This window comes from Molossus molossus, unplaced genomic scaffold, assembly GCF_014108415.1.
Source record: "Molossus molossus isolate mMolMol1 unplaced genomic scaffold, mMolMol1.p scaffold_m16_p_8, whole genome shotgun sequence".
Classification (NCBI taxonomy): Eukaryota; Metazoa; Chordata; class Mammalia; order Chiroptera; family Molossidae; genus Molossus; species Molossus molossus.
In genome coordinates this window covers 26,575,748-26,592,199 of record NW_023425402.1, presented here as the reverse complement: position 1 = coordinate 26,592,199, position 16,452 = coordinate 26,575,748, and the positions used below count along the sequence as shown (strand labels likewise).

Sequence of the window (16,452 nt, the reverse complement as noted above, 5' to 3'; positions counted from 1 at the left end):
CCTCTCCTCCTGTATTAAATGGTTAGAGTGTACATGCAGGAAGATTTTTTTCTTGATATGAAACCTGTTATGAGAATAATTATTTATTAGTAATTAGTCCTTTGGAGCATCTGCTCTCTGTGGCTTAAATTCTTCAATGATTTCTGTTATGTAGAAAAGAAGCTGTATCTTCTTGTCAAGGGCAGATGGATGCTTTCCAAGTCCTTGTTAAATCATTAAAGTCATGGATCAAAGAAACAACAGAAAGAGTTCCCATTGTGCAGCCTTCTTTCGGTGCAGAAGATTTAGGAAAATCTTTGGAAGAAACGAAGGTGAATCATTATATCAAATGCTAATTTCTCATTTGCCTGGGTCAGTAATTAGAGGTTAAGATTAATAGTAGTTTCCTTTTATTTAGTATCATGTAAGTTATATCCTCATGCATGTACAGTATATTTTGGTGATATTTGAAAATCATGGCATTGTGTTAACTGATCTTTTTGAGGAATTAATTTGCTTTTTATAAAAAGAGACATATCAGTGAGTTGCGGACTCTTATAGTATCTAAATTTCCTTCCCCACTAAGTCTCTGCTTAATTTCAGCTATTTTTTATGCCATTTCTCATAATGTTAGGTAAAAGAATCTCTCTTTAACTTAGCATTTTACTGTAGCTTGGCTATATCACTATGACCACTATCTGAAGATGAAAGTTACTTGAATCTCTAGCACAAAGTGGACAAGTCTTTTTGTCATCTGACTTATCCAAACCTACGACCCATTACACCGATTTTTATATCTCAAATTTGTGGAGGTGTATGTTTTTAAAAATTCATTGAAATTTTGGTGATTGAAACTCACTATAAGTGGAATTCTGAATTTCCATTTGTTTCCAGTACATTTCTTCTTGTCACTTGGCTGTTACCTAGTCTAGTTTTTCATACTTACAGTTGACAGTTTAGAACCCATAGCTGCTAGGAGCAGCTGACTCCCACTGTGCCTCGAAGCAGAATGCGGGCCGGACCCCACTTCAGTTCTCACTGCTAACAGTGTTAACACTCGCCGGGGCTGTTGGAGCAACTAGAGATGATGCCCTTTTCTTCCATCTACTCCCCCACGAATCGGGACCCACAATCATTATTTTAAGACATGTATAAGAAGTTGGATTATAATGTGGAACTGAGGAAACATTACAAAGACTGAAAAATAATGTGTTTTTATACCTCAAGAAATTGCAGGAAGAGTGGAGTTTAAAAACACCAGAGATTCAGAAAGTAAACAACAGTGGGATTTCATTATGTAACCTCATAAGCGCTGTGACCACCCCCGCGAAGGCAATAGCAGCAGTTAAATCAGGTATGTGCTGCATTTACGTTCGTAGCAAAAAACCATATGAATTGGGCCCACTCATGTTAATGTAGTGTGTTACTTTTTAGACTAATGCATAAAATAATCTCAGACATGCAAAAGAAAATAACAAGAAAGATGACATCTACAAAGACATTAAAAGCTGCCATGGAAGAGTATCTGTACTCATTTCATATCCTCCTTGTGTTTTATTTTATTAAAGACTACAACTAAAATGTAGCCAAATTAATTAGTAAGAATAAGGAACGTTATATTGGGGGAGGGGAAAGAACAGATTTCAGTTTTTTTGTTTTTTTTTTTTGACCCTAATTAATGGAGATAATAACTTTCCACTTGAAGTATTTGATTAAAAATGAGTCTGGTCTCCTGGGAAAGAAGAAGTGAGGGAAGGAAACAGGTTATTTTCTGTAGAGTGCACCTCTCATTTTATTCCCATCTGCTTCTATTCCTGACACGATTCCCAAAGACAACAATTATACAATATTTTAACCATCCTCTCTCAATCACAGTCTTGAACATTGTTGAATCACTCTTCTTAGCACAAAAAGAGACTCATTTATAAATAATGATTGTAACATTAATTAAAGTTGTGGGAATAGACAGAAGGCAGATCTCATATCTTTATTATGAGAGTTTCTGGGAGGGTCTGTGGTTTATCTGTTCTGCCCAGCGCCCCCGCTGTCTCTATTGTAAGAGATGTTCCAGCTGGGCCTCTCAACCCACCATTTATTCCGCTCTATTAATCCCATTTCAGGGAAGACTCATGTTCTATATGGTGTGATGATCTCTCCTTTCTCTCCCAATCAGGTTTCCTGAAATGGCAAGTTGATTTTTAAGAAAAGGAATTCTATTGTGTTTTATTTTTGTCCTTTATGTTCACTTTATATTTGCAATAGTAAAAATTATTATTTTTATATTCTTGACAACTACTAAACACAGTAGGAATTAATATTGAGATATTTTCACTACCATCTGAAATGCTGTTGTGGGTGATTTTTCAAAGGGACAAAACTCAAATTCAGATTCAGATATTTACATGTTTTTCTTTGTCTAGACATGTTCTCATGTGATTAGTTTTGGGAAATGTCTTTGTGTTTTGAACAGGTAGCCAATACATACTTGAATGAGAAAGTCTAATTGTTTGTTTAAAAATTTGGTGATGAAAAAAGGTACCAATACTACATGTTTATATAATTAAAGAGAAATAATGATTACTACTCACCAAGCAGTTTCTATTTTGCAGGCAATGGGTATACTGTGTTTAATTCTTATAGTGGTTTCACAAAATAAGTATTATGATCCCCGTCAGTTTGGCAAAGTGGTGATTATTTTGTCCAGTCACACAGCTAGTAATTAGTGGGGCTGGGAGTTAAATCCAGGTGAGTCATATTCCAAAGCCCAGGCTCTCAGGACCGCTTTGTTCTCTCTCTGTGTTGACACACAGTGAGTTTAGTAGTAGTGCTGTTTTTTGTGTTTGTTTTTCACTTTTAACTTTTCTATCATGTCTTTTCACGCCACTCTGCCTCTATTCAACTCATGCTAACACTCTGTACCTGGAATTTTTAATTCCTTAAATAAAATAGTTATTTTTGTTTGTCAGTCACGTATGCTTTGTGCAACACACATATTAGCCAACTTGTGAGCTTCAGAGACTTTATCACTGACGTAACTTTACTAACAAAGAAACTTTATCACAAAATTGTATTATAAATGCATATATAATGAGTAAAGTATGCAATAGAAATTTATTGAAACTCTGATGTTTAAGGTGATCAGGTTAATACTTTAAGAATACTTTTTGTGTAGAAGAGAGTATTTGGCTTGATCTTTAGATTGTGGACCTTCATTTGATTTTGAAATTGAATCTTTTTTTTTCATTTTCAAATGTAATAACATGTTTAAATGATTACTACGTACAGGAGTTTGATGTAATGTCATCTAGTGTTAATGTATAGAAGTACTATTGAAACCTATGATGACTTCAGTGTTAATATTTTTGCAGGTGGAGTAATATTAAATGGTGAAGGGACAGCCACAGATTCTCAGGAAATTTTGGCAAATAAAGGTGAACAGTAACTTTAAGTGCTTATTGATTAAAATAAATTCTTTTTTGAGAGGAGATCTTTTTAGAGGTGAATAGTAGTTATATTGACATTTCAAACTTAAATTAAAATGAATTAATGTAATAGTCACATTCACCATGAATATCATATTTTATGACATCCTATCCAACTTTTTTCACTTGAAATTAGTGAAATCTGGTAGTTCAATTTGGCATTTGGTTATGTTTCCCTCTTTTTGGTTGATCTGTGATAGTTTGTCATTTGACATATTATTAAGCTACTTCCTTGAGTTTGATGCCTGAAGAATTAATATGTAATATATCATGGTTTTGGTGTTTTATTCTATTTAAAATATCTATTTCATTTCATTCTTAGTATGTAATATCCCTAAATTAGTTGTCATTAAATAGCATTATAAGATGATCTAACCTTTTACTTCTAAAATTACTATGACTTGATCATACTAGGCTTAATATTGACAAAGTAGAAGGGAATATCATATAAAGCCAACTTTTCTTTCTAGAGCTCTACTCTTAAACATCCAGAAAATGTGTCCATGTAATTTTTATTATTCTTAGGATTAACATCTATTAAAAAAGATATGACTGACATAAGCCATGGTTATGAAGATCTTGGCCTCTTACTTAAGGACAAAATAACCGAACTGAGTACTAAACTCACCAAATTGCACAAGGCTCAGGAAGAATCAAGTGCAATGATGCACTGGTTAGAGAAGATGAACAAAACTGCAACGAAATGGCATCAGGCACCTACACCTACAGATACTGAAGCTGTGAAGACCCAAGTTGAGCAAAATAAGGTATATTCTGGGGGTACACTTACTGGAGACATGGGAGAGAACAGACCAGGGTTCAGAACTGAGCCCTCGTGCTCAGGTGGCCCGTTTTGATTTCTTGCTCCATAAGCTTCAGCAAATAATTTGCTGGTTTTGTTTAACGTACCTTTTCGTAGAGATTGATGATAACAATCACCTATTTTTGCACACAGACATTATAAAGATGAGTGAACTGTTGGGTATAAGCAACTTTGCCACCTTCAAATCAGTTTAAGTCTGCGATTATAACCTATCAACTACTGGAAAGATTTATTTAAGGGCTAAGTGTTTTAGGGATCTGTTCTGTCTAGGATGAAATAGGGGTGCTTGTGCTTCCCTGTTCTTTCATAGAAAGTATTTCTTTCTACAATTGTTGGTATTGGGAAAATAGTTTTATACTGTGGCAATGATGGCAAGAACATCTAGAAACTACTCACCTATATTCAAGCTCTATTTTGTGTTGTCCAGAAAAGTACTTATTCACTAGCACATTCTCAAATCTGGCAGTCTTTGTCAACACTGAGTTTTTTATCTTTCTTTTTTTTTGCAGATGTTTGAATTATCTGACAAGGATTTTATTTTATTTTTATTTTTTTAATTGAATTCATTGGGGTGACACTGGTTCACAAACCATACAGGTTTCAACAGAACATCCTCTGCACACTGCATCCGGCACCCATCACCCCAGCAGAGTCTCTTTCCATCCCTATCCACCCCGCTCTGCCCACCGCCACCTGTGATTATCTTGTTCATTCCAATCTTTCTTATGTCATCTGCCTTTTTCCCCCCAAAGGATTTGTTTGAGAATAATGTGAAATTCTTCCTAGGGAATGGGGATGAGTCATTATCTCTATAGCTATAGTGTTCCTCTTTGGGATTCTTTTATCAGATCATTGAAGACTAGTGAGAACAGTTAAGGAAAATAACTAGCTGCTGAACCCAGGTCTCACCCACTTCACTATTGCACAGTGGAATTTTTCCTCTTTTGGTCATGCTAGAGAAAAACGTTCTCTGTCATCATTGTGTTTTAGTCTTCTGATGTTGACGTACTTGAATGACGTTACTGTATTTTTTCCCCCGGTGTTAGTCCTTTGAGGCAGAACTGAAGCAAAATGGAAACAAAGTGCAGGAGTTGAAAGACAAGTTGACAGAACTGTTGGAGGAGAACCCAGATACTCCTGAGGCCCCCAAATGGAAACAGATGTTGACAGAAATAGGTATGTTATGTTACTTACACCAGACGCCATGCACAGAAGCTCAGTCTCTTTTTAATCCTAATCTTTATCAGAAAACATTTATCCAACAGCCTCACTTATTTGGGGATTTTCTTTAATGTTTCACAACCTCTTTTTGCATATTTAAAAGTGTCATTTCAAATTAAATGGTGCTAACTTGGCATATTTTCTCTTGTGGGTACTTTTTGGGTTTTTGCTGAACACGGTCACTAAATCGATTTTTATGAAGAAGGTAGATTCTAGTTCATAGCATGCGGTGCATGGAGTAACGTTTTTATTACTGCTTATTTTTTTACTAGATTTTTGGTGCTCCTAATTTTTTATGCTTTATTATGTTTTAATTTAAATAGTTCTTTTAGTTTATTCGTCTGAAAAAGGTAGGCTCCCTTCTCTTCCATGGGGCTCCTTTTGGGACTCCTCCAGCTCTTGCTTTATGTTCTTCTTCTCTTCCCCAACCGATATTAAGAAGTAGCTCCTCACAAATGTCTGCTGGTTTTGCCTGTTTATCCAGAGTTATCTTCCCATACCAATCCTGTCCCTATATAAACTGTTCCTCCTAGATCAAACATTTTCATAGTCCCTATTATCTAAACATCCCTTTTCACTATTATAACAATATGGAAAATGAGTGTAAGACAGTAATACTGATTTCCCTACTGCATAGAATTGCTTCTCACAGTTCAGTGAGTTAGTGTGTATACAACAGCTCAGGTGACTAATCCTGGAACATAGTAAGTGCTATGTCTTTGCTATGATGATAATAATTCTTTTACTTGCAATCATTCCATTATATTTAGCTAAATATTGTCTTTCCTTAGAGTCAGATATGCTGCGATAAATTTAGAAATCAATAAATGTGTTTGAAAAAGGTTATCCTGAGGGATCTTGATGTTTAACGGTGTATTTAATCTAACTAGAGAGAGTCCTGTTGCATTATAATGAATTTGTCCCTAATTCAGTAGCTCTCACCTGGGATATCAGAGTTACTAGGGGAACTAATATTAGGATATTTGTAATAGGTATAGGAGAGAAGAACGCATATTTCAAAAAAGCTTCCTGATAAGATTAAGATATGTTTCCCTCTCAATTTATTGTTTTAATCACATTATTTTGTCAGATTGTGTTTGACTACCACATGTCATATAGAATAATGCCATTAGATAAGGTTTCGGGGGAAGGCTCTATTAAAAGTCGGCCTTTAGGATATAGTATGCTAGGTGAAAAATATCCATCAGATCAACTAATTATATCCCTCAATAAATGTTTATTGAGTGACTGTCATGTTTAAGTGCTGGCTAATAACTTCGGCTTCAGGATCAGGGTGAAATCCAGTGGAATTGTGAAGGAAGGGCAGAGCTGGGATACATGAGGGGGAGGTGGAGCATGTCAGCTGTGGGCTGTGTGAGCAGAAGCATGTTTGGGTGATAGTAAGACCACAGGACTAGAGCAGAAGATTCATCTTGAAGTGCAAACCCTCTTAGTAGACAAGAGTCCGTTTTGGGCGGCCCTGTGTCAAGCAGAGGTGTTCAGATGTTAGCATCTAAGTGGTGAGGAGTTAGTTATTCAAGAGTTTTAGCATTGGATGTGACATATTTAAAAGTGATTTTGTTTTTGAGAAATTATTTGAGAACCAAGTGGATTACAGCTGAGAAACACTAATGACAGTGAAACTAGTTGGAAGAATGGTGGTCTAGGTCATTTCAGCAGTTCTCAAAGTATGTTCCCAGGAGCAGCAACAGCGTCTAAGATGCAGAATTTCAGGCCCCACTTCAGATCTACTGAATCAGAAACTCTGGGAGTGGGCCCAGCCAGCTCTGGACTTATCCCTCCAGGTGATCTTAATGCAGCTTGATTTTGAGAATCACTGGTCTGGGCAAACCATGGTGAGGACCAAATGGAGTTAGGTCATTGGAAATGTAAAGAGTGGGTTTAAGATTTTAGGGTCAAGAATATAGGCGAGTTAGGAGAGTCGTGAAAGAACATTCTGAATTATTGCATCTCAGTAACATGGGAGAGAGCAATAATCTTTGAGAGAAATCTAAGTCAGAAAAGTCCACCAATTTTGATAGGAATATACTAAGTTTTTAAAAACCATTATTAAATTTATTGGGGTGACTTTGGTTAATAAGATTGTACAGGTTTCAAATGTTCATTTCTATAATGCATCATCTCTGTATTGCATTGTATTCACCACCCAAAGTCAAGTAATGAGTTTCTTTAATGTTGAGTTTAAAGGGTTGGTGGGATTTCCTAGTGTAACTTTCGAGCAGCTGGTTACTAGTGTGCAGTTTGAATAGAAGAGAATGATTGTGTATAGATATAAAAATTTGGGAGTCACTTGCCTAGAACTGATCATTGGAGATGTCATACTTAAAAAAAGGATTAATGTTCATTTATTCTTGCAGGTCAGTTATAGTTGAATTAACAGACTCTAGGGGACTTCTAGAAGGAATGAAGATGCTCAGGATCCTGTTTGCTTTAAGGAGTATACCATACTCTGCATTATCTTCTAAAATCAGATTCAAACTTACTTTCTTTTCACTTCAGTTGACAACCATCAGGGCCATAAAATCCGTATCAACAACTGCAATTAATGGTCTTAGGTTAGACTTGAATCAACTCTGTAGGAAGAGTTATAAATATGGAAGGATAGCCATTATATATCATTTTGAGTCACATCCTGCAGTCTTCCCAGATATAGCAGTCATGTGAAATGTATAACAACCAAACACCAGTTTTCTGTTTTCTTTTAGACTCTAGGTGGCAAGAACTCAATCAATTAACAGTTGATAGACAACAAAAACTGGAAGAATCCTCTAATAATCTAACTCAATTCCAGACTGTCGAGGCTCAGCTAAAACAGTGGCTTGTGGAAAAAGAACTGATGGTCAGTGTTCTTGGGCCCCTGTCCATTGACCCAAATATGTTGAACACACAAAGGCAGCAGGTGCAGGTACGTATCACTTGACTTAACAAGACACGTTTTCGCTACAAGTATTTTAGCTTCGGCCAGTATGTGCTTTGACTGCCTTGGAGTGTATTTGTAATGTTTCAGATGCCCCTGAGATACCGTCCTGAGGTTAATGAGAACCCTCAGAGAACCAGAGCTGTGAGGCATCCCAGAGTAGTCTACTGAACCCATGAAGGGGCCAAGTCCCTTGATCATTTCAGTCGCAGTATGGTTTGTGCAGACCCTTCAAGGGCTTTCTTTGAAGTAGTAATGTGATTGTATAAGCAATAACATTTTTATGAGAAGCTAGTATATGCTTTTCATTGTTTGGAAATTACTCCTTTGAGGTTTTGTTTATTTCAAGGGTGGTAGTAGATAATGAAACTTATAAAACTCATGCAATACAGCCTTGACGGGGAGAGAAACAGACTAAGAGGATGAGAAAGAATAAGGGAAGTGGAGAGGGAACCTTGAAAGCCAGAGGGTTAGTTAGACAGGTCTCATTATAAGTACATAAATCCACAAGGGGAAAAAAATCCATAAAATCTAAGTCGGCCGTAATAGCAGAAGCTGTGTTGCGGTTGCGGAGAGATTAGTGGTGGTAGAGCATTGAGGCTGATGCTGGACTCTAAAGATGGAAAATCACGTATGGTTTCAATCTGAAGAGAAGGAAAACAAAAGCTATAAATAAGCATTTAGGGAGAAATAATTGCCTCAATCTCGGTAGTCTCTCAGATAGATAAAATATTGTACTAAAAAAATATGTTTGGATCATTCACTTTATGAGAGCCAATGTTGAGCTTGCACATTCTGAGCAACATGATTTAAAACCGTTATAGTCTGGCCTTGGCTCAGTGGTTGGGCGTCGACCCATGCACCAAAAGGTCACTGGTTCTGTTCCCAGTTAGGGCACATGCCCAGGTTGTGGGCCCGATCCCCAGTGGGGGGCATGCAGGGGGCGGCCAATCTATGTTCTCGCTCATTGATGTTTCCATCTGTCTCTCCATCTACCTTTCTCTCTCTTTAAAATCAATAATAAACCCCAAAAACTGTTATGTTAAAAGAAACCTTTGTAAATCAATGCACCGAGTTAATATAGTCGAACACTGGTATCACTGTGTATTTCACTTGGTGTAAAATGCTATAATTGGGAAAAAAATCCTGCAAAGAGAAAAATACAAGTAGGAAGAAAACATATTTGTGTTAGTGTGATGGGAACTTGTCCAGTAGCAGTGTTTCCCTTTGTACATGAAACTTCTTACATGAATTTTTGTTCATTTTGCCCAGACTGATGAAAATATTTATTCCCTTTTTGTCCCCTTTGAGGGATATTATTTAGGCCAAAAGTGGTATCTCTGTGAAGCACCGTAGCTTTTTGGGTTACTTTAAGGTAATTGCACTGCCCTCAAAATAAAACTAGGAAAGCAATAACTAAAAATAAAGACTAGATTAAATAAGTAGCATTTCTGTCTCTTTTGAAACTTCAAACTATGTTTTCTGCAATTAATTACTCAATAATTCGTATGTTTATTTACCTTCATTACCTCTTTACCTTAGATTCTCCTGCAAGAATTTGATACTCGGAAACCTCAGTATGAGCAGCTCACGGCAGCTGGTCAGGGCATTCTGAGCCGACCTGGTGAACACCCAGCTTTCCACGGGATTGTCAGAGAGCAGCTAGCAGCTGTGATCCAGAAATGGGACAGCCTAACAGGACAATTAAGTGACAGATGTGACTGGATTGACCAAGCCATTGTGAAAAGCACCGAGTATCAAAGCCTGCTGAGAAGCCTTTCTGAGAAACTGAGTGACTTGGGTAATAAACTCAGCAGCAGTGTGGCTGTGAGCGCACACCCTGATGCCATGAGCCAGCAGCTGGAGACAGCCCAGAACATGAAGCAGGAAGTAGAGCAGGAAGCGAAGCAGATAAAAGTGGCCCAGGCCCTGTGCGAGGACTTGTCCGCACTGGTTAGAGAAGAGTACCTGAAAGCAGAGCTTAGCAGGCAACTGGAAGGCATCGTAAAATCATTTAAGGATATTGAGCAAAAAGCAGGTTTGTCTCTCTTCTTTTAACACCTATATTTTCTGGAAGTAGAGATCACAGATGGCCTGTTTCCAGTGCCAGTAATCTGGGATCCTAAAGAGAGTCTGTCCCCATCGGGGGCATAAATGAAGAGGAGGTCACTCACACAGTGCAGAGAGCAGGTGTGTCCATGTGCACGCAGTGTGAGGGTCATTCCACACAGAGGGTGGAGGGACAGTGTGGGCAAAATCCACTTAACAGAAGACCATTAAAATTTCAGGTATTGTACATTGATTTTTTTTTTTTTTTCTTTTTATCCTCACCCGAGGACATTTTTGCATTTATCTTCTGATAGAACGGGAGGGAGAGAGGGAGAAAGAGAGAGAGAAACATTGATGTGAAAGGAACACATTGAGTGGCTGCCTCCCGCACGACCCCAACCAGGGCCAGGGACTAATCGCAACCGAGGTAACGGGTGCCCTTGGCCAGAATCGAACCTGCAACTCATTGGTCTGCGGGCCGACGCTCTAACCACTGAGCCAAACCGGCCGGGGCTCTATGTTGATTTTGAAAAGACATACACGTTTTTGCTGTGTGACAGACTTAGTTCAGCAGAAAAACAGACAAATGCCGTTATTTAAAAGGCTTTGCCTCCTTTTCTCATCTGCAGTTCTTTTGTGTGACTCTGTCAAAGAAATTCGCTTTTCTAGAGAACAGTGTGAAGGAGAAGCATTTGGCTCTATTTTCCTCTCACCTACTTGGCCCCGGTTCTGTGCCACACGGACCAGGGTTTGGCAGAGGCAGCAGTAGTGAGTGAGTGGACTTCAGAGGGTTCGCCAAAGGAGAGCTCATCTGACCGCTGCGCTTGTCTGGTTTGAAAAGTAACACTAGGTGTCTTGCAACTAGTAAACACTTCATTGATATATTTTTTTTTTTTTCCTCACCCGAGGACATTTTTCCATTTTTTTGTTCAGATAGAGTGGAAGGGAGAGAGACATGGAGAGAGAGAGAGAGAAACATCGACGTGAAAGGGACACATCGAGTGGCTGCCACCCGCATGACCCAACCAGGGCCAGGGACAAACCGCAACCGAGGTACGTGCCCTTAGCGGGAACCGAACCCGGGTCTCTACGGACCGCAGGCCGACGCTCTAACCGCTGAGCCAAACCGGCCAGGGCTCATTGATATTTTTTAATTGCTTGGATTTATTTACTGATCAAAGCAATCTGTTAGGCTTACTCTTTTACTTGGACAGTGTTATGGACACTTTTATGTGGCAGGCACTAAGCTAAGAACTTCACGTGTACTGTCACAACAGCTTTTATTCGTGCTGCCAGTTTACATTTGGGGAAATGAGGCTTCGAGGTTGAATCCTTTGCTCAGGGTTTTCCAGGTCCTGAGAGGTTGAGGTGAGACCCAAACCTGTGCCGTTCCTATGTGCTTCATGATACTGTCTCTGTGATAATGTAAAAACCACAAAAGTGAAACAGTTATGTTTGATAAGAGATGGATTATCTCTCAGCATCTTTAGAATTGTGTGTGACTGTCCGCTGCCTGTCCTCGATCTATCCCCTACCTGTCCCCTACCTGTCTCCTACCTGACCTCCACCACCCTGCACCTTTGTGCAATTTTACCAGTTCCCATCATCTGCTTTGGACTTCTCATCTCCATCCTCTTTGCCTTGATTTTCTCTTTTTCTTGTTGCTGTCCCCACCTCTTGCCGCCTTTTTCCCCTTTGTCAATAACTCAGACTCACTTGTAGTTCTTACAGTCAGTGCTGAAAACCCTTGCTTTGAGACAGCCATGTACATTTACGTGGTGAATTTCCTCTTGGCTTTTCATAGATTAAATCAACATTTTGATGTAACATAAACATGCCTGTAATTTCATTTTTAGAGAATCATGTCCAGCATCTCCAGTCGGCCTGTGCCAGCTCTCATCAATTTCAGCAAACATCTAGAGATTTTCAGGCTTGGCTGGATGCAAAGAAAGAAGAGCTCAAAAAGTCTCGCCCAATATCAGCCAAACTTGATGTCTTGGAGTCGTTAATTAAAGATCAGAAAGACTTCAGTAAAACTTTGACTACTCAGTCTAGTATTTATGAAAAAACCATGGAGGAAGGTGAGAATCTTTTATTTAAAACACAAGGGTCTGAGAAGGCAGCCTTACAGTTACAACTTAATGCAATGAAAACCAACTGGGATGGATTTAATAAGCAGGTGAAAGAAAGAGAAGACAAGGTAAAAGATTCATTGGGAAAAGCCCTCAAGTATAAAGAGCATGTAGAGACTCTCCGGCCATGGATAGATAAATGTCAAAATAACCTGGAGGAGATAAAATTTTACCTGGATCCTACTGAAACAGAGAAGTCTATTGCCAAGTTAAAGTCTCTGCAGAAGGAAATGGACCAGCACTGTGGGATGGTAGAATTGCTGAACAACGCAGCCAACAGCTTGCTCAGTGTCTGTGAGACGGATAAAGAGGTTGTTACAGATGAGAATAAATCACTGAACCAGAAGGTAAACATGGTCACTGAACAACTTCACAGTAAAAAATTCTCTCTGGAGAACATGGCCCAGAAGTTTAAAGAATTTCAAGAAGTGTCCAAAGAAGCTAAAAGACAGCTTCAGTGTGCAAAGGAACAGCTAGATGTCCATGATTCTCTAGGACCCCAGGCTTACAGTAACAAGTACCTGACCATGTTGCAGACTCAGCAGAAATCACTTCAGACCTTGAAGCAACAGGTTGATTTGGCCAAAGGACTTGCACAAGACCTTGTGGTGGAAGCCTCAGACTCAAAGGGTGCCTCTGACCTCTTACTGCAAGTAGAAACCTTAGCTCAAGAGCATAATGTCCTAAGTCAGCAGGTTGACGAGAAGTGTTCCTTCTTAGAAACCAAGCTTCAGGGCATTGGGCATTTCCAGAATACCATCCGAGAAATGTTTTCTCAGTTTGCAGAGTTTGATGATGAACTGGATAGCATGACCCCCGTGGGCAGAGACGTGGAAACATTGCAGAAGCAAAAGGAGGCTATTACGGACTTTCTGAAGAAACTAGAAGCCCTCATAGCTAGCAACGACAATGCCAACAAAACCTGCAAGATGATGCTGGCCACGGAAGAGACCTCTCCTGATCTCGTGGGAATCAAAAGGGACCTGGAGGCTTTAAGCAAGCAGTGCAACAAGTTGCTGGACCGAGCACAAGCCAGAGAAGAGCAGGTTGAAAGGACAATTGAGCGTCTTGGTGAATTCTACAGCAAATTGAAGGAATTTTCTACTCTGCTTCAGAAGGCCGAAGAACTGGAAGAGTCTCAAGGCCCCGTTGCTATGGAAACAGAGACGATCAACCAACAGCTTAATGTGTTCAAGGTAGGGAATTCTTCATTTTTACTGAGCACTTTTATTATTAAAGGAAATTTCTCATTGTTGTAGAAAGGAGATTGTCTCTTTTGTAGAACCTTCTCAGATGACTGTCACACAGTGTTTGGACTTGAATGAGCATAAATGTGGGTAATATCCAGCACATGGGATAGATCCAAGCTTCCAGGGGATTTGGGCCCTCATGGGATGAGGCCTGAGATGATATAAAGAGGTCAAAAGGGTGTTTGGAAAGTTCCTGCGCTTTTCCATGAAGCCTGAAACTGATATCATGTCGTTTGTGTATGATTTCACTCACGACTGACATCTGGAGGGACCAGAGCCGAGATCTGAACTCTGCTGCCGAGGCCGTTCCCTAACATGAAAAGCTTGTTCTCTTCATGTTTGTCTCCCAGCATTTCCTCTAATGGTGAATTATAGCCTTTTCCTGCCCTTCCCTTTTTTATGGTCTTCTTATTCTTCTTAATTGAATTTTGTTTTGTAAACTTTTCTCTTTCAAAAGTTCAGATTTTTAAAGAACGGAGTTCCATGTTGGAATCCCGGTGTTATAAAACAAAGATCTTGGGCTCATGCCCCAGAGGATTAGGAGTAAATTATTTTTAATTGGACGATAGCTGCCCAGCTGGTGTGGCTCAGTGGTTGAGCGTTGACCCGTGCACCAAGAGGTCGCCAGTTTGATTCCCAGTCAGGGCACATGCCCAGGTTGTGGGCCAAATCCCCAGTGGGGGGCATGCAGGAAGCTGCCAGTCGATGTTCTTTCTCATCGATGTTTCTATCTCTCTTTCCCTCTCCCTTCCTCCTTCTCTAAAATCAATAAAGAAAAATAAAATAAAATAATTGGACGAGAGGCTCCTCAGTGTCAAGGAATATCTGCCGTGTGGTAGCACCCAGTGATGCTTAATGAATGAAACATTAGGTAAAAATGGTGGGCCTGGTTTCCTGTCACTACCGATGGCCTCATTTATGATTGTAAGCACAGAAGTTGCATCTCAACAGGGAGCAAAGATAGGTCCATCTCTGCACAGAGAAGGCCCTAAATATCAAGCATTTGCTGCATGGGACTCATGAGCCTGTGGGGTTGGCACGGGTCCATTACTTTCCAATGGAGACCATTGTGGTGGAAGTCCCACCGTTAGCACATACAGGATCAAATAAGATCAAGTAAAATCAGAATTTGCAAAACCACAAGTTGTTTCCCATGAGAAATGAATGTCAATGAAGTAGACTTCCAAATTCTGTGCTGTTACATTTGACATAGTGTTTCCCTTGCTCATCCTTGATAACAGTATTTGGGTGACTGAATTTTGAAAACTTCAAACTATCTCCTCCTCCTCCTCCTCTTCCTCCCTCCTCCTCCTCTTCTTCCCTCCTCCTCCTCTTCCTCCCTCCTCCTCCTCTATCCTCCACTATTATCGTTATTTGCTGTTTATAAAGTGCCTTAGAAGCCAGATACCTTCAAGGCTTAAACACTTGTGATATATTTAGATCTTGATTCTTAAAGGTGAAGGAAGCTACCTACAGTTGATTTTAGTTTCTTCATGACCCTGTCAAACTTCCAAATTTCTTAATTTGCAAAATAAAGATTTCCTATGAGAGACTGTGTCTGAGAAGAGCTGGGGTTTGTGGCGTTTGCTGCCCCTGAGCCTGGGGCAGGGCTTGAGGGGCCCAGAGTCTTCCTCAGGCAGAACAAGTTGGAATTTTCTGCAGAACTTGGACAAAACTTGAAAGCTTAAATGGCAGTAACCAAGTTGTCCTTTCACTCAGGAAATTTAAGCATGTTCAGTGCCTTTGTGAACCATTTTCATTTCTCTAGATTTTTTGTGAATCTGTGTTGGGAAAACAAAAACGAAAACACAGTTTCTTTATTCCCCCCCATTACCTCTACTACCTGTAAGAAAATGGGCAAAAGTAATGGTGCTGCCACATGAGAACAGTGGAAAAGGTGGCTCTCCGTGGGCAGAGTTCTTTTAAAAGTAAGAAAAAGCAAGAGATAGGAGGAGCCCTGTACCATTGCATTGCATTGCATTGAAAGTGTTTTGCAAACTGAAAAGTACTGAATTAAGCATCATTACCATCAGTGGACAAAGAGATTGTTTTATTTGATTGTGAAGAAAAAAATAAACCACTTAGCGTACTTTGTTGGTCTGCTTTCTGATATCTTTGGAGGGAGATGATTGATTTTAATGACATTCAGTAATAAAGAATATCATGACATACCATCAATGTCTTGAAACCTAGTGACTAAACTAGAAGTTTCCATGTAAACAAATGAACTGCATGTAATATGGTCCAGTGCCATAGGTGAAAAAAGAGCAAGAATATTATTATGATAAATAATATGGTAACTTCTGCAATCACTTATTTATTTGTGTGTGTGTGCCCTAAAAAAGTAGCATTTACAACAATTAGCACTGTGTATCAAGCAATTCTCTAAACAAACTCCGTCTTTAATCCTATTAACAGTCAGGAGAGGTGGGTGCTATTGTTGTCCCCATTTTACTGTAAGAAAGCTGAGACCCAGGGAAGTTAAGTGACTTGCCCAAGGTCACACAAATAGTAAGTGTGGGAGCCTGGATGTTTTGATGGAAATAAGGCAGTGTTTTGTGTCAGCTTTATATATCAT

The 16,452-nt window shown here is 39.4% G+C and overlaps 1 protein-coding gene across 8 annotated transcripts in view; it reads left to right on the top strand.

Moving 5' to 3' along the window:
* Positions 1-16,452, top strand: part of DST (dystonin) — a 432,181-nt gene that overhangs the window by 327,156 nt on the left and 88,573 nt on the right. For all 8 annotated transcript variants that reach the window (XM_036248926.1, XM_036248924.1, XM_036248928.1 and 5 more), the window contains 8 exons: positions 155-311; positions 1,207-1,333; positions 3,348-3,410; positions 3,987-4,228; positions 5,331-5,460; positions 8,232-8,431; positions 9,986-10,481; positions 12,349-13,820. In XM_036248926.1, coding sequence (XP_036104819.1) covers positions 155-311; positions 1,207-1,333; positions 3,348-3,410; positions 3,987-4,228; positions 5,331-5,460; positions 8,232-8,431; positions 9,986-10,481; positions 12,349-13,820 — 2,887 coding nt within the window. The remainder of the gene's footprint in view (positions 1-154; positions 312-1,206; positions 1,334-3,347; positions 3,411-3,986; positions 4,229-5,330; positions 5,461-8,231; positions 8,432-9,985; positions 10,482-12,348; positions 13,821-16,452) is intronic.